Source organism: Cheilinus undulatus, linkage group 2, assembly GCF_018320785.1.
Source record: "Cheilinus undulatus linkage group 2, ASM1832078v1, whole genome shotgun sequence".
NCBI classification, from domain to species: domain Eukaryota; kingdom Metazoa; phylum Chordata; class Actinopteri; order Labriformes; family Labridae; genus Cheilinus; species Cheilinus undulatus.
In genome coordinates, this window is record NC_054866.1 from 45,710,509 (window position 1) to 45,732,291 (window position 21,783).

Sequence of the window (21,783 nt, forward strand, 5' to 3'; positions counted from 1 at the left end):
ATCCAATAAAGGCACAAAAATGCCCAAAAAATAAATCTTTAAAAAAAAGCTACATAATCAGAGATGTAAAGAGGCCGTTTATGGATTAACTAATACTTTTGTAATGTATGTTGTAAACGCTTGTCTCTCAGTCTGCAAAAATAATCCATTCCTCTTTATACATTGGGGTTTATGCAACAAGATCTTTGTAACAAATAGACGAAGAAAGTGTGGGAAGAAGCCTAAACTACAGGGGTAAACAGCACACGGGTTAAGTGAGAGAAGGTGGTTTTTGTCTTAGCGGGGTTTTAGCACCAGACTGGACTGTGAGACCCCCTGAAAGACTTTGATCAGTCACAGACTGAGCTTTTGTCTGCTGCCATCTTTGTAGCCATATAAACTTACGGAGCGTGACACCGTGTGGACCTGAGGTTGTGGTTTCTGTTTCAGATTCTTCACCAGGTTTGTGCCGTGTTGATTATTGAAACCATCTGGACGGCTGCTTCATTAGACATGACTAGTTTGTTTTGTTTTTCTCCTAGTTTATGTCGCTTATCACTGTTTCTGCTTAATTCTAATCAGCAGCCTGCTGTGTTGTTTGTCTTCCTTTAAGTGTGTTCATTATAAACTCTCACACTGTCACTGAGACACTGACAGACCTTAGAGCTGGGAGTTTTCATTCCTTGGGAACATTTGAGCTCCTTTGAACTGACAGAGACTCTGACAGAAGCTGAGCACATAAAACAAACGTTCCCTTAAACAATTCACGCTAATAAAATAAACATGTCATTACTCATATCTGTACACACATCCTGGAGCAGGTGTTGATTTAAAATCACTCTAGAGCTGATTTATTTCAAAAAGTGTGGCTCTCTGGATTTCTTTGACTCTGGTGTGAAACTTTAATGCTGTGAGAGTTAACTTTTGTCATCAGGTGTAACTTCAGCAGACTCATTACCAGCCCAGAGCAGAACAGTTTCATTTAAATGGTGGAGCGTGTTAACAGAGAGAATGATTGAGTTTAAATGGATGCAGCTGAGATCGTGATAAGACAGCGGGTCTGTTTTTAGCTCCTGATTGTCCAACAGGTGCAGCAGAGCTACTCTGGAGTCAATGAGGAACTAAACCATTAGAGAACATAAAGATCAGGAGAGAGAGGGAACTGTATAAATTAAAACAGGGTGCATGATTTGCAAATCTCCAAAACCCATGTGTTTTTATTTGATGGCAGCAACCTCAAAAAAGTAGGTACAGGGCCGTAGCTTTCCCTTTTCTTTTAACAAATGTCTGTAAATGTCTTGGAAGTGAGGGGACAGTTGCTGGAGTTTTGGGAGAGGAATGTTGTCCCATTCTTATCTGATTAAGGGTTCTAATAGTCCTGGGTCTTCTTTGCTGGATTATTTATTTTTTTTTATTTTTTTTTGATACAACAATTTTTCTGTATTGGTGAAAGTTTTCGGCAGGCAGGCCAGTTCAGCACCCCGACTATTTTATTGTGAAGCCATGCTGTTGTGATGGATGTGGTATGTGGTTTAGCATTGTCTTGTTGAAATACGTGAGGCCATCCATGAAAGAGACGTTGTCTGGATGGGAGCATATGTTGCTCTGAAACCTCTATCTACTTTTCAGCACTGATAGTTCCTTTCAAGGTGTGTAAGCTGCCCACGCCATAGGCACTAATGCAACCCCCTACCATCAGAGATAATAATAATAATAATAATAATAATGATAATAATAATAATAACTTTTTTATACAGCACTTTTAAGAACACACAGTTACAAAATGCATACAAAACCCAAAAGGGGCAGACGGATAAGCAAACAAACATACCCCAATAAACAACACAACCAACATACAGTATGTTCAGTTACAACACATGTACATACACACAAAAGTAAAAGAGAGGGGGGTAGAGATTTTTTAAAAAGCTAATCTATAAAAATGGGTTTTTAGCAGCTTTTTAAAAGAAACTACAGATTCAGCAGACCTGATGTTACCAGGAAGATTGTTCCAAAGTTTAGGAGCTGCCACTGCAAATGCACAATCACCTCTGGATTTAAAATTTGAACGAGATGCAGGCTTTTAAACCTCGCATTGATAACAAGATGGATGTTCCTTCTCTTTTTTAGCCTATGGGACAGTGTCCAGGGTTTCCGAAAGAAATTTCAAATTTTGATTTGCTTGACCACAGAACAGTTTTCCAGTTTCCTTCTGTCCATTTTGCATGAGCTTTGGCACAGAGAAGAGAGCCGCATTTCTGGATTGTGTTCTCATATAGCTTCCTCTTTGCATGATACAACTTTAAGTCGCATTTGTTGTGATGGCACGGACAACTGTGTTGACAGACAACAATTCCTAGAGTTGCTCCTGAGCCCATGCAGTGATTTCCATTACAGAATCATGCCTGTTTTTAATGCAGTGGTCCCAAAGATCATGACCATCCAATACTAACCTTTGGCCTTGTCTCTTGACAAGGCCAGATTTCTCCAGATTCTCTGAAGTTTTTGATGATATTATGTACCACTTAGTTTTTCCAGCCTTTTGTTGCCAAATCCCAATTTTTTTGAGATGTGTTGCTGCCATCAAGTTAAAAATAAGCTACAGTTTCTCATTAAGTGTTAAATGTCTCAGTTTTAACATCTGTCATGTTGTTTATATTCTTTTGTCAATAAAATATGGGTTCATGAGATTTGCAAATCATTACATTCTGTTCTTATTTACATTTTACACTGTGCCCCAATGTTTTTGAAATGGAGTTGGCCTAAAATGTCTGTACTAGTCAAAAAAAATGGACTTGATTTTATACTTATTTAGTTGACTTCATACATTGACTAAAATATCTGAAAACTTCTAGAGGAATTTGTAATTTTGACTATTTTAATGGGACATGAAAGACACAACTAGATTCTTTTTACAGTGTAAATGTTGGATGTGACGGTATAACGCAGGGGGAACTGCTGCTGGAAGCTGCTGTTCTGTTGCTGCATCTCATTTAAGTTCAGTACAGATTTTGATTCTGTCTTGAACTGAGGGTAATTGATTTCCTGTTTGAATACAGACCTGCTTTTATTTTGAAAGAAAATAATGATCTTTGGGTAGATCAAAGATAGTGATGAGACGGAGCACAGATGGTCGAGTGGTTTAAGGTGGTACCCATGTACGCAGGCAGCCAAGGTTCGAATCCGGCCTGTGGCCCTTCGCCGCATGCTTCTCCCCACTCCCTTCCCTGTTTCTGAGTCTATCCACTGTCCTTCCTCTATCAAATAAAGGCATGAAAAGGCCCAAAAATAAATCTTAAAAAATAAGATAATGATGAGAACTAAAAATGGTAAAAGGAAATTGTTATAGATAGAAAACAGAAAAAGTGAAATATTTATCAGATGACTTTTGACATGTCCACTGAGCAGTTTAAGTGTTTTTTTTTAAGTGAAATAGAGCATTGAGAAGCAGTGGTGGACTAATCTTACATCACTGTGGCTGCAGGGAGATGCTGAAGTTGTCAAGCCTGAAAGTAGTGGGACACAGTTGCAGACCTGAGTTTCTAAAAGTAGACCTGGAAGTTTAACCACTAAGATCACAAGCCATCAAAAGGGAGAGGGGAAACGAAATTCAGAACAAACTAGTAATGAGTAAAACTCAAAAAGCTCTTGTTCCTAATATCAAAGGTGACATATTACGCAAAATACACTTTTTCAGGCTGTTCTAGCAAAATTATTTGCCCCTGGCCTGTCCACAACCCCCCCCCCAAGAATCAGAAAGTAGTATTCACAATGAATATTATATTATTCACAACAGAAATATTCACAATGCACACAAAACAGAAGAAAACCCCAAGAGATGCTCTCCTTATCTCTGAAGGTGAGATAGTGAGACAGCACAGCGCACTAGAGCCCAAGAGTTTCTGTAACCTCCCCACACCTAAGTGATCACAGCTAATCAGCCACACACCTGACTCTGCACTGAGCTTATTCTCTCACCTGCTTCAGTGAGCAGCAGGAGTCAGCTCCCTCAGCTTGTGGTGTGTATGGAAAGTGCACTGAGAGGGACAATAAAGCATATGATTGATCACAATTTAAAGAATATTTTGCATTACTTATGGACCTTGATTGATTGCACTTAACTGGCTTCTTTCTAGCAGAAGGCTGGTGTATGAACCAGTTAGTGCTGAAGCAGGTGACCAGGGCGATCTGTGGAAATGGGACAGACGCCATTATCCCTGTTGTTGTCCCAGCTGATAGTTCTTCTATTATTAGACTGGTTATTAGTTTCCTTGTAACTGAACAAATGTTTGTTTTCCTTTCTGTAAAGTGTTATCCAAATGTTATTATTCCATCAACGATTAAACCAGATTGAATTTCAACATCTGGAACAGGATAACACAAATGCGTACATCCTCTAGGAACATATAGGTTATCATTGTCTAATGCTGTATATGAGCTCATCTCTTCAAGCACCCAGAGGAATGCTGTTGGAGTCCATCCAACCACAACATGCTTCACTTGCGGTTTGTGACATCTCAAGGATGAAACCGCCCGGGGCTGAATCAAGCGAGTAAACGACACACTGCCCGATTCATAAGAATTGCATTCATTCAGGGTGTGCTGGAGAGGGGAGAGAGAGGAAGAATGGTGGGCGGAGGGGAGAGGGACCGGCGTTAACAGGTCGGCTCTGCAGCGAGAGGGCAGAAATTCCAGGGTGGACAATGAGCTTTCTTGTTCCCATGGGCTCCTTAATGAAGGGGTGTAGCTGCGTGGGTAGAGGGTGCAGGGCCGGGCTGAGGCAAAGTGCCGACTGATAGACGTGGGAGATGGAGAAGCAGCTCATTTAGAGACAACCCTGGCCTTATCTTCTCTTCATCAGCCCAGCCTGCATCTGTCAGCATCCCCTCTCCCTCCCCGGACCATTTCTCTTTCGTTTCCAGCTTCATTTCCTACCCATTGTTTCCCTCCATTATGGCGCCATGACGGACTCCAAGATGAGCTTCTAAGAAAGGGTGAGAGGGAACTCTGAAACTGTGAAGAGCATTGTCAAACGCTTCTGATTTGAAGGAAAACATTCAAGGTTTCACAGCTAGAATTTTAAGAACACAATTGATAGTTGAAGTCAAGTCAAGTGAGCAAACGTCGCCAGCATCGCACTAAAAATACCAGCCGGAAGAGGCCACGCCTCAGCAGCGGGTGAGTAAATCCGGGCGCCAGGAATATCCCATATAGCATCAGTGGGAGGAGAGATGCCAGGCGAGCCGGGGCCTGAGGACTGGCAGTCGACTCTGGCACAAGCAGAGGCAGACAGGCACCGAGCGTGGAAAGCCTGCACCACAGTCATCCTCAGTGAAGCACAGCCAGCCCTGTCATCCGCCCGCCTGCAATCCCATCAACTCCAATCAGCCAGCACAGCACGGAGATTATTTTAAAACTGACGGAGGCTTTTAAGCCTTCTGAAAAAGTGTTTGGCTGAAACCTGAGAGGATAGCGTTTTTATGAATGAGTTATCTACAGTTTTCTCACACATCAGGAGCATCACACTCGCTCCCGCTTCTATTTCAAACATAACTCAGACGAGTTTGTCCTCGGCCCAGCTGGCAGCTCAGCCCACAGTTCCCAGAAATCCTGGATTGTAATGTCGTTAAACTGAGACAGATGGCAATTTTTTACAACTTTCCCAGTTTGTGTGTTTCTTTAAGACATAGTTCACCCAAATTACAAATATATATTTGACACTTACGCCTTTCTGGTACCAAACATGCAGACCGTGTTGGTTTCATATGTGCATGTTTTGACTTTAAAGATCTCTTCCTTCAACAACAAGCTGCTGTAAACGCTTGAAAAAGTCACACTTTTTCCCATAAAAATCCCTCTTAAGGCTCAGTTTTGCTCCATTTATATACAAAATTAGATCCGTGCATTTCAAACCATACAACCATCACTGCTCACATACTCACGCACGTCTGTTAAGGCCACTGAAGGCCGCTGTCTTTTATTATTGCTCCAAGTTTGAGTAGAGTTCTGATTGCGTTTTGTTTCTCTGGCTCAAACTGCAGCGTTGCTCAACACACTCCGCATTTATATTGCAATGTTAACTTTGTTTCTGCAAGTAATGAGAGCCTGCAAAAATACGGTGTGTGCATTTCAAACCTAGAACATAACTGAGCATTCATATATCATAATCCTCTGAGACTCATGTCCTGTAATTTTCCAGCACAGTTTAAGGATTAAAAACATGCTTTTTTTAAACTTGGCTTAAGTTCAAGCAGGAACTTCTTTTGTTCATTAATGGTCATTTATTCACGTGTCTCCCTTTCCTTGCTTTGGTAACCAGCTGGTATGGGTGTCTACTTACTTAATTTCTGAGCCAATCCCATTCTGCCGATCTCCCTCGATCCAGTCATCCTTGCGGCTCGTGTACGTCACATGTAAACTAAAAAGACTCAAGTACTGTTTTGCGGTATGGACTGCTCTCCATTATGTTGTGTGAGGCACACAGTTGCTGTCTTGTATGCTCCTTGCTGCATCAGTGCTTTGTGCAGGACAGTGCTTTACTGTAGTATTTAGGTCATTGCTCATGTTTGCGTACATGTACGATAGTTATTTGTAAAATACGATTTCAAAGCTGCAGTACGATATTGCTGTTTTTTCATCTGGCAACACTGGCAGTGAGCCTTACTGTCCCATCAAGTTCACAAAGACATCAAGATGGAGTCTATTCGTAACCTTGCAAAGCAGGTGGATACGCCCATATCTTTGTTTTTCATTGGCAAATCCATGTTGTTAAGCTCCCATCTGAACCGTTTGGGTCCGGTTAGAAAGTGACAGGACCAATCAGCGACGAGGGGCAGTACTTTCAGGCACGGCAGAGTCATGATGTAAACAAGCAGCAGCAAGACATTATGGCGGAGGAGCTTAGCGCGGATGCTGCTAAAAGGTAAGTTTTATCAGAACTTGACGACATTTCTTCATTAAAAGAAGATCAAAGAACAGCAGTGAGTTGTTTTCTTTTCAAAAACGACAAAAGTCGAGTACTTACATGTCTCATGTTTCGTGTTATTCCTCGGTAGCTGCGCACGTGGCTACGTCACGTGTTTTGTTGCTCTGATTGGCCCGTAGAGATGTGACAGACAGAACGTTCACCCAGTCACACTCTGATTTTTTTCAAAGCCCCTGCCTTTTCTCAAACGTTTCCTACTGAAGCTTTCCCATCTGGCGTGTCAGGTTAGTCTATTTGCCAAAGACATTCACAGTTTCCAGAATTTTTAAACTTGTATAATAAATTATTGTTGAACTTATATTAAATCTTTCCAGCTTGAAATGTACTCACTCTACTTCGCTGAACCCCTCCTCAGTGTGGCGTGCACTCACTCTTCTCCAAGTCCAGCCGGGCCTGGGTACTGATATGCCATCATGCCGTATTATGACAAATGCTGTTTACAAGATGCTCGGCTTCCCAATGAGGCACGAAGGAGAAATGACAGTTACTTTACTCACTTTGTGGGTATTTTGGGTCATTTTGGTACAGTTCTCTAACACTGGCATTGTTTAAATGATCACTCAGAGGAACGGCTGAATCTATTTAACAAATGTCCATGCTGCACACCCACGCTTGAGTGCGTGCACAAGCAACTGTACTTTTCCCAAACACACTTCTTACATCCAAGATAAGGGAAGTAATGAGCCTGAGTGCAGTGGTTCCCAACCTTTTTGTACTTGTCCCCTTCCTAAAAAGCTAAGCCCCCAGGACCCACGTGAAAAATTTCAACATAAATTTCATTTTTGTTGAAAGGACTCAAACTCAAAAGGCCTTCATACTTGTTCTTGCAAAATGATCTATGTTTGAACTATCCATTATTACAGGGAATTATAGGGCCACTTAAAAAAAAACCAATAATGCGGACCTGTTAATTTACAAGAATAAACTAAAAATCCTGTAGTTTAAAAAGTCAGATATATACAAGAAAAAAATAAATTTTGACTTTGAAAGCTGCAGATGTTCTCCAGGTTCCATCCAACCAGTTTTCAGTTTCATTTCTTGTGAATTTTTGACTTAAAGTAATAAATATTACATTATGATTGTAAAGTCAAGGGTTTTTTTTTGTGTCTAATGCCAAAATTTACTATTCATTCATTTCAAGTTTTTACTTGCAACTTTACAATTTTTAAAGCTTTAAAATTCAGAGTTTGGTTTCTTATTCATACAAGATTTTATTATTTCAAAAAATTCGATGTTTTTTACCTCAAAAATTAATAGATCTACATTTTTGTATCTTTGAGGGTGGCTCTAATACACTTTTGTTTGTTATGTTTCTAATCAGGATTTTATCAAAATATATGCACATCTAATTTTGACAACAGAGCAGACAGGGACCTGGCCCTTCTTGAGATCTTTGGTGCTCCCTAAGGGGTACCCAGACCCCAGTTTGGGAACCACTGCCTAGTGCAATGCAGCGCACTGAAACTGGACTTTGTGGTCCAAGTGTGCCCAGACGCAGTGCAGATCACCTTGTGTGACAATTATTTTCAAAAAGTCAGTTTCTCTGAATGGTGTTCACAGTAATCTTCACTGGTTTTTACAGCTTGATCATGAGATTCACACTCACAATTTTTACCTGGTTAAATACAATGAAATCAAACGGTGTATTTTAAAAGCCTTTGCACAGAGGCTGTATCTTTAGGATGGGCGTCTTGGATCCACAGTCCAGTGTAAAAAGCTCAGAAATTTCGCACACTGTGTCTGATGAGTTTATTTTTCTACTCAATGCATAAATTGGCAGAAGGAGATAAACTGGAGCCACGAAGCAGCGAGGATGAGTTTATGGTTCTTTCACTCCTGGAAAAAGAAAAGCAAGTACTGGGTCCATCCACTCCTGTCAGAGCCTCTCATATATTTAGATTATTTTAACAAGCTTGTGTATCACAGCGCTGTGCCAAGTGCTGCAAAGCATTTTGGAGAAATACAGCACATCTTTTCAGTGCAGTCTTCCTTGGTTTATATGGTTGTGGGTAGGTTTTGGCCTTAATCAATTAATCACATGGTTGCCATCCATGGTGTGGGCACAGCATTGTGTATAAAGTAGAGGTGTGGTGAGAGAGAGAGAGAGAAAGGAGCTGAAGCTGCTGCTTTGAACAGTAATAATAAAAACCCTCTAAACACGGATTCAATGGACTCTTAAAGAGATCAATCCAATGAAGAAATGCAAGTACTAATCACTTTATGTTCTTAAAGAATGAGGTGTCTTTTGCACCTTATTAAATTGAATAAAGTGACTGGCATGCTCAGGTATCTTGTTTAGATTGACCCATGTTTAGGAGTCCACTGAATCATCTTTTAATGTTTCTGTCTTCCCTGAGAGCACCAACCTCCGCCTGTGGAGGGGGTGAAGCTTAAGCAAGAGACTCCTTTTTTTTAACACTCTTTACAAGAGGTTCTCAACTGGTGGGTCAGGATTCCAAAGTGGGTCGAGCAGCTCTTCCCAGTGGGTCACAACTGTGTTAGGAAAAAAAACGTGACAACAGAAGCTCTTAGTATAGTAATTTAAATATTATGTTTAGGTTTTCCAATAGTGATGAAAAAGTTTTACAAATTATCTTGAGATTTCTCTTTTGCTTTGGAGAACACATCTGGTTTTTCCAAGGCAACGAAGAAATTCCTAGAGAAAAGACTACATTTCCATGCTGTCTGGGGGAAAGTAAGGATGTGCTTTTTAAACATGATTGTCCTGTCTCTTTGGTCATTTTTTCCATTTAGGGTCAAAACTGCCAAATTTTTCAGGAGTGCTTGAACATTTGGGTTGCAATTTCTCTTAAGTGAGTAGCTGTGGGTGTTGTTGACCAGTTGAAAACAACTGCTGTAAACTAGTGGTTCTCAACTGGTCAGGCATCAGGACCCACCACGACTTCCTGAAGAGAAATCACGACTCAAATTTGATTGAAAATGTTAAATCACGCATTTATTTAAGGAGGAGGATGCAGTTTTGACCCTAAATGGAAAAAAAACATACTGCAGTTTTAATTTTGTAAACTTACACGATGACTAAAAATGTTTGTCAACTACCTTTTTTCCATGAGAAAGACTAAGACTAAGACTAACAAAAATAGATCTATGAGGACTAGAACTGACAAAAATTAAGTTTATTTTTCGTCAAGATGACTTTAACTAGACTAAGAAATTTGATTTTGTTGGACAATCAAAATCCGTGATATTTCACCACTGTGGGTAAATCTGTCAATATACAAGCATCCGTCACTGTTCTGCCTCTTGCTGTAGAAAGCAGGGACCCCAGGTTTGGCAGAGTTTATAGAAAACACTACCGGGATTTGATACAAATATTAAGCAATAAATGCTTGCAGTAAAAGTAAAGACTAAAATGTGAGGACTTTTTATGGACTAAAACTAGACTAAAATGTTTCTGAGTTTCCGTCCACTAAAACTATTAAGAGTAGACATGACTAAAATGTGACTAAAACTTAAAGGCATTTAATCTAAAGACTAAGACTGAGACTAAAAATGATAAGAGCTGTCAAATCTAACACTGACATACTGAACAAAGAGACAGGACAAAACAATCATGTTTAAAAAGCACATCATAATAGAAGTACAGCCATGCATACACCTAACTTCACTCTTCCTGAGAAAGCATGGAAATCTGGAAATTTCTTGACCAATTTCCTCATTATATTGGGAGAATCAGCTTTGACATCAAAGAAAATGAGATAAATAAGAAGAATTTTCAAGACAAATCCTGAACTTTACTTGTTTCAATAAGACCACTTAAATGCATGAATGAATTTACTCTATATCCACTTAGGGCTTCTGTATAGGAACTTTTTGACAGTTTCTGCGTTGGCACACTGCGGCCCACTGGGAAGAGCTGCTCGACCTACTTTGGGGTCCCGACCCACAAGATGAGAGTCACCGCTCTAAACCGCTAGGATAGATGTAAAAAATAAAACGTTTTTAAGTCTTTGTGCAAACACGATTTATACTTAAGCTGCAACAACAGATTGATAAATCTGATAATCAATGAATAAAAGTGTTAGAACTAATTCAATGTTTATTTTACACACAAAATTACTAAACTTTAATTATTTCAACTGATCAACAATTAATGGAAATTATAAGCAGAAATGTTCATCAACAGCCATTTTCTCATAATGGGGACGAGACACTGGTAACCTAAAAATAAATCTCTATTGTGAAATCTCTGATGGACACAGTTTTGTTTTCAGTAACATCATGACTGGGTAAAAACATCAGTGGTGTCCTGGAAGATAATCTACTTGGGTTTCTTTTTTTTCCAGACAATTTATTGTAAGAGATGTTTTTACCTTGACATGTTTCGACTGTCATTTGCAGTCTTCCTCAGAAGCATCAGCTGCCGCTGTGACGTGTCCTTATATGCTGTTCTCCAAGGAGTTTTAAGACATGCAAAAATCAGATACTGAAGTGTTTTTTTCAGCAACAAACTTCACAGGCATGTTTTGGGGACCTCTGAGACCAATATAAACTTGTCTCAAAGGGGTAAAATATGTTACCTTTAAGTGTATGTGAGTGAAGAGTGAGGTTACATCTTCTATAAACACCATATCTTTATATACTGTTGTGAGTTATTCCATGCCCTGTTAAAGCTATCTGATGTAGCAAAGGCAGTCAACATTTGGTTAGTCATTTAGCTTTTTTAAATTATTTATTCATATTGAATCAACAACTCTGAGGTCTGTTTATTAATAGATGGATATGATGTAAAAATGGGTCTGATTAATTGATTTAATTTATTTTAAAAATAATTAATTGCAGTCTAAAGTGACACAACATGAGAATGTGTTTATTGTTTAATGTGCATTAATTCTGGGTGAAATAGACCACTCAAAGGTCTATTGTTAGCGTAGTTTTAAGCTCCTTCCATGTAAACTGCTGTCTTAGTGTAACTCCCCCTCTCCTCTAACAGTTCTGGGCCAGTAGGTCAGCAGAGCTCCCAAAGCAACAGTGCATTTTACCTAAAGTGATGAGCTATCAAGTATTCAGTGAAGCAGAGCGCAGCAGCCTTAATCTGAACAGTGAAGGGAGTGTTCACCCCATTCAGGGGTCACTGCAGTGGAACAGCCCATCACAGACCGCATCAAAGGCCTGCCAGAAATATCGATGGGTTTGGACCCAGGCCGGGAATTTCACTGTGGCAATCATTCACTGGGCGCTGCTCAAAGAGCTGAGTAAAGACAGTGAAAACAGTTTGTTGTTTACTCTTCCATATCTTCTCTTTATATTATTACAAAACTTTACACAGACAATTGCTAATCTCCACGTTGGGTGGAACACAGAGGGACAAAACGACAAAAAATAAAAAGTATTTCTCATCCAAAAGGCATAAATAATATAAAAGACAAACTTTTTCCTTTAAAACAGATACATTCATATGAAATAATATTTTACTACTACAAAAAATAAATAAGTCATCTAAAGAGTTTTTGATCTTTTATGAGTCTTTCCTCCAGTGGGATATAGTGTCTGTCTGTGAGCACTTTTTTTTCCTCTTCGTCTCTCCATCTGGCTTCTCTCTCCTTTCTTTTCCCACATCGCTCATCTCAGTTCAGTCTGTCGACATTTTGTGTCCTTGTCACCGTAACGTGCAGTGTCTCTGACTATCCCATCGCCGGTCATATTTCCACTCCTGTCCGGTCTCTCTGCACCCCTCCACGCTGCAGCAGAGGGCCAGAGAGAGCACGCTTGTGTGTGGGCTTGGTTCAGACCTCCTGTGGGCCCGGCTGGATAAGTTCTCCTGCCAGGCTGCTGCTGGAGATCCACCCAGGCTTTTCGTCACAGTCCAAGTCTGGCAGGCCGAGACTCTCCCAGCACACCACAGGCCCTTCCATGTCCTCGCACTCCAGCTCCTCTTCAGCTGCAGAGAGAGAGACAGAGAGTTTAGTTTGTGCTTCATATTAAAACAGACAGGGACAGATCCTGGAGAGGCCCACAGTGTAATTTGTGGTGACGCTGCATACTTTGTCTGCATACAACATGGTGATTGGTAATCATATATAAACTTACAAGAGAAGCATGAAGAAGAACAGAGTCTGATTTCACAACACCAGGGATACAAATGTTTCCACTTTGTTCTCTATAAGTTTTGATGCCTTAAAGCAAAACTTTGACATATTTTGGAAATATGTTTATTTTCTTTCTTTGCTGAGTGTTACAGAAAGATTGCTACAATATTCTCTACAGCAGGGGTGTCCAATTTTTTTTCCATTGGGGCCATATACAGAAATATATAAGGATGCTGGGGCCACTTTCATATACCTCACTATTAGAGTATTTCTGTTAGTAAAACCAGTCTAATGTAGGTCAAGATTCGCTTAGGGATTTGGTCTGTTGAAATGGCTAATTAATGACTGATGAGGGAAAATTTTAATGATTCTAGGGTGGCCAATCAGATTTCAGAGGGGCCTGGTTGGCCCTGGTTGCCACTGGCTCCGCCCCTGGAATGTCACCGGTGCGGCTATTTGCCGCCTTTATCAATTAGGGAGTTATAAATCAAAATGTTATTATTTTGTTTACTAATATGTTTTACATTTACAGTGTTGAATCAATTTAGTCACAAAAAAAAAACAAAATCAGTACAATCTTCTGGTCAAAATGTTTGTTTACAGAATCAGAATGGTAGCAGCTCCTCGTGCTGAAACAAAGAAGAACAATACAGACTAGCACAAGATTCATGCTTTAATGTGGGCCATATTTCATTTAATATAAGGAATTTAGCCTAGCTTCGCAAACAAGACAGAAAAACAGTAAAATTGATTGCGTGAACCTCTAAATCAGTGTGTCTCAACTGGTGGGTTGGTAAGCTCTTTTGAGTGGATCTCAAATGTGTGCCAGGAAAAAAAAAAAGTGACAAAAATCTAGCTACAGAAGCCCCAAATGGCATACAGTAATTTCATACATGTATTTTTTTTTTTTAGTTTTTCCTGAGATTATGAGATTTCAACCAGTTTGTCTCCCCTTTTAATGGGGAATAAAACTGGTTTACTCAAGATAACAAGAAAATTCTTGGAGAGATTACAAAGCTTTCAAGATATCTTGGGAAAACTGAGTAAAATAAGATGTATGCATGCAAATCTTTCTGCAATGATGTGCTTCTCTAACGTGTTTGTTTTGTCCTGTCATTTTGTTAGATATGTTTTCTATTTAGGGTCAAAACATCAACATTTTTTGGAGTGCTCTTTGTCTTCATAATGTAATGGTAGCCAGGAATATCATTTAACCAGTGACTACTGATTAAATAACATTCATGACATAAATTATTATTTTTTCTATTTTTTTTTTTTTTTTTGGTTGTGATTTCTCTTGAGGTGGAGGTGGTGGGTCCCGATGCCTGACCAGTTGAGAACCACTGCTCCAAATACTGCTCAGACCTGTTATTTTGTGTCTGTTTAATCCAAATCCCCTTAAAAACATTAGAAGTGTCTTATTTAAGGGTTTTAGGGGTACCATGTCCAACCTTTTATTGTTTTCTCCTGCGCGTGGACATGACTCAGGCAGTTTTACTTGACTTTTCAGTTTTTTTTTTTGCTGAGCTCCTTTTGACAGTGGAATTATCACCAAATGTTTACCCCATTTTTTTTTAATGTGCCGTCTAAACTGATTTGACCAGCAGGTGGGCATTTTGTAGATGTTTACAAGGCTGCTAAATTCCTGTCACAACTGCACCACTTTGTTATTTACTTGCTTGACTAAAGGTTAGTGTGAGTCAGCATTTCCACCTGATAAGAGCAGTAATGACCGTGACCATTTGGGTAAAAACATGCCCCGAGACTGAATGGTGGGAGATTAGAAAACAGTGGTGGCTATGTAATCAAACTAACCCTGCAAAGCAGATGGATTTGCCAGTCATGAGGCGAATCCATCTTGAAAAGCTTCAATACTCAACGTCTGTCAGGAAATGAAAATGTTTGGACTAATCAGCGTCATTTAGAAATGGCTCCAGTGCAGCTATTGGCACGGATGTAGCTGTAGTATAGCAACAGTTTCATTAGAATTGGACATTTCTGTATCAAAACAGAGCCACATTAAAAGAATATCTTAGAGAAGATGCTTCTGCACATCTCCTAGCCAGCTTCTGCGAGTAACTCTTTCTCAAAGTTCATAGAGAAACTGCACATGCCTGACTACCTTATTTTATCTCATCTCTCTGATTGGCCTGTACTGAAGACAGACAGAACATTCGTCCAATAATCTTCTGAGAATTTTTTTGAAAACTCCTGTTCTTTCTTAACCCTTCCAGGTAATGATTTAACACCATTGTTTTGCATTTTGTGCTTCAAAAGACTATTTTTGATAAGTATTTCTTCTCAAAGTATGAAGGATTGTAGAAGAAGAGCTCTGTAGTTTTGGGATGAAACTAGCGAGGAGTAAAGTGAGACCGGAGATGTGTTCCTATTGACTAAGCCAGTGATCGCTCTATCTGCCTGCTAACATAATCACCAAAATATTTACTGTGTTTTAAAAGTAAGAGTTGGATGAAGGGTGTGACGAGATCCTCCTACACACTTTTAACTTAGTTTATTTTATACTGTTTTGATGCTGATCCCTGTTCAACAAAAATCCTAATTTTTATGTTGGACTTACTGTCTACTGGGTTTGTGCTCCTACTAAACCATCAGCTGTTTTTTGTTATCATTTCTATTTCAAGATTTACTTTGCTGAAGGCCCATTGCCATTTTCAGCCACTCATTTTGATTAAATGGTTTCACCCAGAGAAGGGATGGGCTGGCGAAGTACCCGGATGGATTGCTGTAAACAATATGGCAACCACCATCAGTAGATCTGAAACGCCCACTTAAGGAATGGTTCTCAACTGGTGGAGCCTCAGGACCCACCATCAACTCTTGAATGAGAAACTGCAACCCAAATTTCAAAATATTGTTGACCAATCAGATTAATTTAATGAGAAACAGAACAGTCTGGACTTAATTAAATCAAGGAAAGGAAAAGTATGTATGTCTCGAAAGAGTTTCATTTATTTTTTTGGCTTTTTTTTTTTTTTTTTTTAGGCACACATTCGGGATCCAATATAAAGGGTTCTGTGACCCATTTTTGGGTCCTGACTCACCAGTTGAGAACCACAGCACTAAAGCAACTAATGGGTGATGTCACTGAGGCTATGCCCTTCTTTTATTAGGTTTGTTTTTCTTTTCTTGGTGACCAACTAACAAATCAAAATGCATAAACACATCTGGTAGAAGGTGATGTTTTCTGTGGAAAATTATTTTTTCATAGAAGAATTATGTTATACAAACTGTGCTGGATTTATTCTGACTGTTTTAATTTGTCGTTGCACACTGAAATACTCTTTTTACACTGATTATTATTCTAACAGTTCTTTGATAACCTTTGTGGGGATTTTTAAAAATATTTTCATCTGTTTTAAAAATGTATTCTAGTATTTTCTGCCTAAATGTTTTTACGTTCACTATCTGGCTGTGATTGATAGTCTTATTTCCTGTGAAGAATTAACAAAGCATTTGTCCATCTGTAAAAGTTACAGGATCAAATGTTTTTCCATAACTCCCTGGTGCTGTTTAACAAAAATATGACAAACCACCAGAAAAAGGGAAAACTCATGGTAATATTTAGTGTCTATTAGGCGCTGAGAGGAGTCTCACCAGTGTTGTCTGCTGGACAGTTTTCATTGTTGGCGCTCAGACAGCAGGAATGCTGCGAGGGCGAGGACTCCCTGTGCTCATCTGGTTGGTACCCCGCGTCGGCCCCCTGCTCGCCACACTGCATCTGACCGTCAGAGCGGTGGCACTGCGATGAGACCTGACCCAGAGGAACCATCTCCAGCCCGTCCTGCTGGCATGGCGCCACACGGTGCATTAAAGGCAGAGTGCCGCTGGAGAACGTGCCGTTGGCCTTGTTGTAACATCTGCTCAGAGACAGAGATGGAAAGAAAAGAGGGACAAACATGTTTATGACTTGCTTTAAGAAGTTCCCTGACACTGACTGACCCTCAGTGGTGCCTCAAATACCACTCCAGTTCTTCCTCTCTGCAGATATTTGTGGCTTCTCTCCCAAACACAGAACCCCTTTTGTTAATACTCCGAACAGTGTGAAAACAATGACAGCTCTAACACAACTGGAGCTCCCTGACACAGCTGTAAAAATCATTTTCAACAGTTGAACCAGAGATTAAAGCTCCGGTTAAACTGCCTTTAAATAACTGTGACACATTGTGGTTTCACTCTCCGGTGAAGTTCCCAAACTCAGACAGTTGCACGCTGCGTGCTTTGCCGCATTTCTCTGAACTCAGCATCCCTCTATCGGTTCATGATTGGATCGCGACCACACCCCCTCTTTTCCCAGCAGCCGGAGGTAAATAAACACAGGGCTCATTAGGTCTGCTGGCTGGGTGCACACTGGGTAAACTGTGATGCTGGGGACCCTTAAGTACATAAACAGGACGAGAGGAAGGGGGTGGGGGGGTGGGGTGGGGGGGGGGCAGTTTGAGTGAGCATGTGCATTCACTCAGCTTCATATTAGGAGCTTTGAAGCTCAACTTTTCTGTTTTTTTTAATCGTGAATATTTTTTTCTTTAACTTTCAGTCATATTTATTATCACGCAATTAAAACTAGTAGCACTCACATTTGTTTAAATGTATCACTGCTGTTTGAGTAGGATGTTCATCAAACACTGCTAAGTGTCTATGGTTTATTGACCACCTGTTTTTTAATTATACTGGGTCCTTAACTCACCAAATAAAAGCTGTGAAATTCAATAGGCTATTACCATGTGAATCTTACAATCAAGATATAATTATTTTGGATTTTGAAATCTATTTTTATCTCAGGCCTGCACTATATAAGAAAAAAAAACAAGACAATGCACAATACTATGATTTAATATCATCATGTGGTAAAATAAACTAGAGCTCAAGAATCCATGTCAGCTTTTTCAACATGTTCCTGTGATTAAATAAATAAATCAAGCATTTTTTACAACTAACTTTGCAACAGTTCCTCTAAGGGCAGTCGACTGCGAGCTTAAGTTTCATCTGACAGCAACAAAATGGTTTTAGAGACATTCTAAGTGAAAAGCTTTGCTTGTTTGCAGAAAACTGAATACAAGCGCTGCAATGCAATTGAGATCAGCTGATCTCATGCAAGCCCTCATTAGCTGACGGCCAGCTGATTTGGTTTGAGGCACATGATTAGCTCATTTTACCTTTTTAAACTGCTCTAACCCACTTCTCTTTGATGCTCCCTCTGAAAGGCACTTCTTTGCAACCCTCCTCCACCCTAGCTCTGCCGTTTTTCTGTCTGTCATTATGTTGTCATTGATGCCTGCCAGCTCCTTTTGCCTTCTTAAGTTGCTCTAGCCTGCTTCTGTTTGCTGATCCCTCTGCAAGCCACTTTTTTGCAACCCTCGTCCAAGCCCAGCTCCTCCTTTTTTTTGTCCGTCATTCTGTCGTCAGTGATGACTGCTCTGCCCTGGGCATTTGCTGCTTCTCACCCTGTCGCAGGCTTTCCGTGTAGGCACAGATAGAGCAGGGGTGTATGCTGTTCCTGTATCTATATTGTATATCTGTACATTTTCACTTTGAACAATAATGCCATTCAAAGTAATCTATTATGATTGACTAACAAAGACTACAAGGTGAACTTTGACCCAGAAAATGCTCTTCCACAGAGTTCAGTACACCATTCTTGCAGTGTTAAAGTTGGTCCCCACAGTTTGGACTTCTCTAACTGGTTTGGTAGCTTCACTCATGTTGCAGACACTTCAACTGTTGTTTATATACTGCGACTTTCTGTTTTTTAATTATTATTTTCTTAAGAAATTATCTTTTAACTTACCTTCACTGAATTCTTGTTGATCTGTCAGTGTGGAATATTGTGGACCTGAATGAGGTTGTCTGAATCTGAATCTAATGAAATTTGGCCCCAGTAGTGAATAACACAGTCTTCTTTTTGTATTACAATCTTGAAACAAACTTTGTTTAAATGAACTTTAAATACCATTAAATCCTCTGATATTTGCAAAAATAAAAGCATTTTCTTACCTGTTATTGTTGCAGAGGTTCTGACAGCTCATACAGTCAGACGACTCTGTTTGGGGGAGAGCGGTGTACAGGCCTCCACCCTGAAAATAAAACACAAAAATCTGCTTTTAGAAAACACAGCCTTAAATTTAACCTGCTGATCTGCTCATTAATGTTTGTCCGTTAAGAAGGCGTCTCTATATTTACGGTACTTCATGTTCTCTGGTCTGCAGCACTCACGTTATGGTGGTGGTGTGGGTGGGAGCGCTCGCAGTCCCGGGTGCTGTGAGGCAGGGTGCCGTCGTGGCTGTGTGGGTGGCCGGGGGAAAACAGGCTGCCTGAGCCGTTGAGCAGAGCCAAACCATTGGGGAGTTTGTGGTGGAGGTGATGGCACCCTTGGGGCAACATGGGGCCGCTGTGCCCGTAGCCCCCGTGGACGCCTCCATTGATGCGGCTGGAGCCGGGCAGTGTGGTGTACTCGAGAACATGGCCGTTCATCTCCGCTGTCTGGTACAGGTAGCCAGGAGGGTCATACTCTACAGGAGAGGGGGGCGAAAAGATGGTGAAGAGGGACCAATTTTAAGTCTGAATTACTTAAGTTATCAACTAAGTTAGTATTAAATGTTCAATTAATCACTTTCCAAAGCCAAGTAAGTCCATAGCTCATATAAATGAATAAAGTTAAATGACTTTGACTCTCAATAGTCACTTCTTACTGAGAGTATACACTACTTTAAAGGTTTGTTGTGCTGATAGTACTTCTATAAACACAGCTTTTAAATTTTTCTGTCATTTTTCATACTTTTCCACATTCAAAAATATAAAATCAAAGAGCCTTTGCTTGTTAGGCTTATTTGTTATTTTGAAACTTTTTCCATATTTTCCATGCAAATTTTAGCTTTTGCTGATGATCTATAGCAGTTATTCTAGTATTTATTACAGTAATAAACCTAATTCAAAGATATTAGCCAGATTTTTACCCTTGCAATAAAATCAAACTGTGTTAAGACGACTTTAAAGTCTGTGACTGAAAAGGTATAACCTATTCTATACATAAGGAGACAAAAACTTTCATAAAACTCCATTTGCCAGAACTAGTAAGTAAAACAGACATTATTTTCCCCTGGTATTAAATATCAGCTCTTTTCTATTATTCCCTCTGATGACATGGAACACCAGTAAATTCTGAGCACCTGTGACTCAACGCAGACTTTGTGCCTAAATCTTTAAGATGTAAAGCCCCAAATATTTACAGATCTAGCCGGTCTGATAAAGCGTCCTTCCAACAATGGCAAACACTTTTGTCAGCTCTGTGGGATCAATAAATTCACTAAAAACAGTTGGAATATGCTGCATGAGCAGTCTTTAAGGCCAACTGTCTTTAAACAGCTGAAACAGATTTAATCCTTTGTGTGTCGGTGCTGCAGCCTCATTAAAAGTTCAGACATACTCTGTCAAATATGTTTTTAAAACTCTGGGGTAGAACTTTTACTAAAACTGAATCTTGCTGCTGGACAAAAAGGCTCCTCTTATCTCTTTACTGGATGCCTTGACTTCATTTGAAAGCAGTTTTGTTTTATTCTTTTTAAAGATGAAAACTGGAAATATAAGAGAGCTTCTACAGCCATAGATATCTAAAGAATCCCTCCATAACTGCTTATCAATATCAGCTTTACATCTATTTTCAGTATAAATGTTAAAGTGAATCTGAAAGCTGCTCTTCCTCAGCTGCAGCGTTAACCAACACCAGTCCTCCTCATTTTATTTCATTAAAGTTCCAGAGCTAATAAGAATGATCACTTTACTATCATGCATAGTTGTTCCAGCTAATACCATCCATACTTTAACCATTATGACTGGCATGGTGGCCATAAATCTGTCCTGTTTATTGTTGTTGTTCGGGTTGTTTCTCTCTATCAGCTCTCTGTCTTCTCAAACACCTAACACATTCACAGCAGATGCTGTTCCAACACTTTTCTAACTGTCTGACGAGGCAAAGCGCTTTTACACCACAGGTCACACTCACACATTCGCACCCTTTCACTCCATTCATTTCTCATTCACACACTGATGGCAGAGTCTGCTATGAAAAGTTAGCCATCAATGTTAGCTAATCTCATTTAAATGCATCCATACTAGGGCTGAAGGATTTGCAAAAATAATCTAATTGCAATTTTTCTCTAATCTTGCAACTGCAATTTAATATGCAATTATTATTAGGCTCCTCATCTTGTATATTTTTCTGCAGATTCAAGCAATTAATCATTCTATATATTAACCTACATTTAGTCAGAACATGCTCATCATACATTATACCATTTTGTTGTAAAATGGATATGCAGTTTTACTTAGGAGAGAAGAATCTGCTCTAAAGATGCTCCCTGGGTTAGTCAAGCAGCATGCTTTGACTTTCCAGTGAGTGCATAGCTAGAAACCCCCATATGGACAGATAAATCTATTACAATGTGTATTGAAAACAAGGAAATTATGTCAGAAGCAATTAATCCATAATAGCATGAATCAGACTATAGGGGTGCAACAAGTTTTAGCCTATAAAGGAGGAGGCTGGGGTGGAGGAGTTGAAGCCTTGCCAGCAGCAGCGTGGCACATCAGCATTGATGCAATCAGGGATTAGTGAGAAGTATTTCATATTTAAATGGACCGCTGTGTTGACACTTGAATGTTTGCATAATGTGAATAAAATCTCTGCTGCAAAAAATGAATATAAAAAATTGTATTTTGAGAAATTTCAAGTTAAAAAAATATCGGAACTTCTGC

General features: G+C 39.7%; 1 protein-coding gene across 2 annotated transcripts in view; it reads right to left on the minus strand.

The window, feature by feature from the left end:
- Nucleotides 1-12,199: 12,199 nt before the first annotated feature.
- cdon (cell adhesion associated, oncogene regulated) overlaps nucleotides 12,200-21,783 on the minus strand; it is a 66,881-nt gene continuing 57,297 nt past the window's right edge. For both annotated transcript variants that reach the window (XM_041809265.1, XM_041809272.1), the window contains exons 16-19: nucleotides 19,246-19,541; nucleotides 19,027-19,106; nucleotides 16,630-16,892; nucleotides 12,200-12,866 (exon numbers count right to left, since the gene is read on the minus strand). In XM_041809265.1, coding sequence (XP_041665199.1) covers nucleotides 12,712-12,866; nucleotides 16,630-16,892; nucleotides 19,027-19,106; nucleotides 19,246-19,541 — 794 coding nt within the window. In that variant the 3' untranslated portion in view covers nucleotides 12,200-12,711. The remainder of the gene's footprint in view (nucleotides 12,867-16,629; nucleotides 16,893-19,026; nucleotides 19,107-19,245; nucleotides 19,542-21,783) is intronic.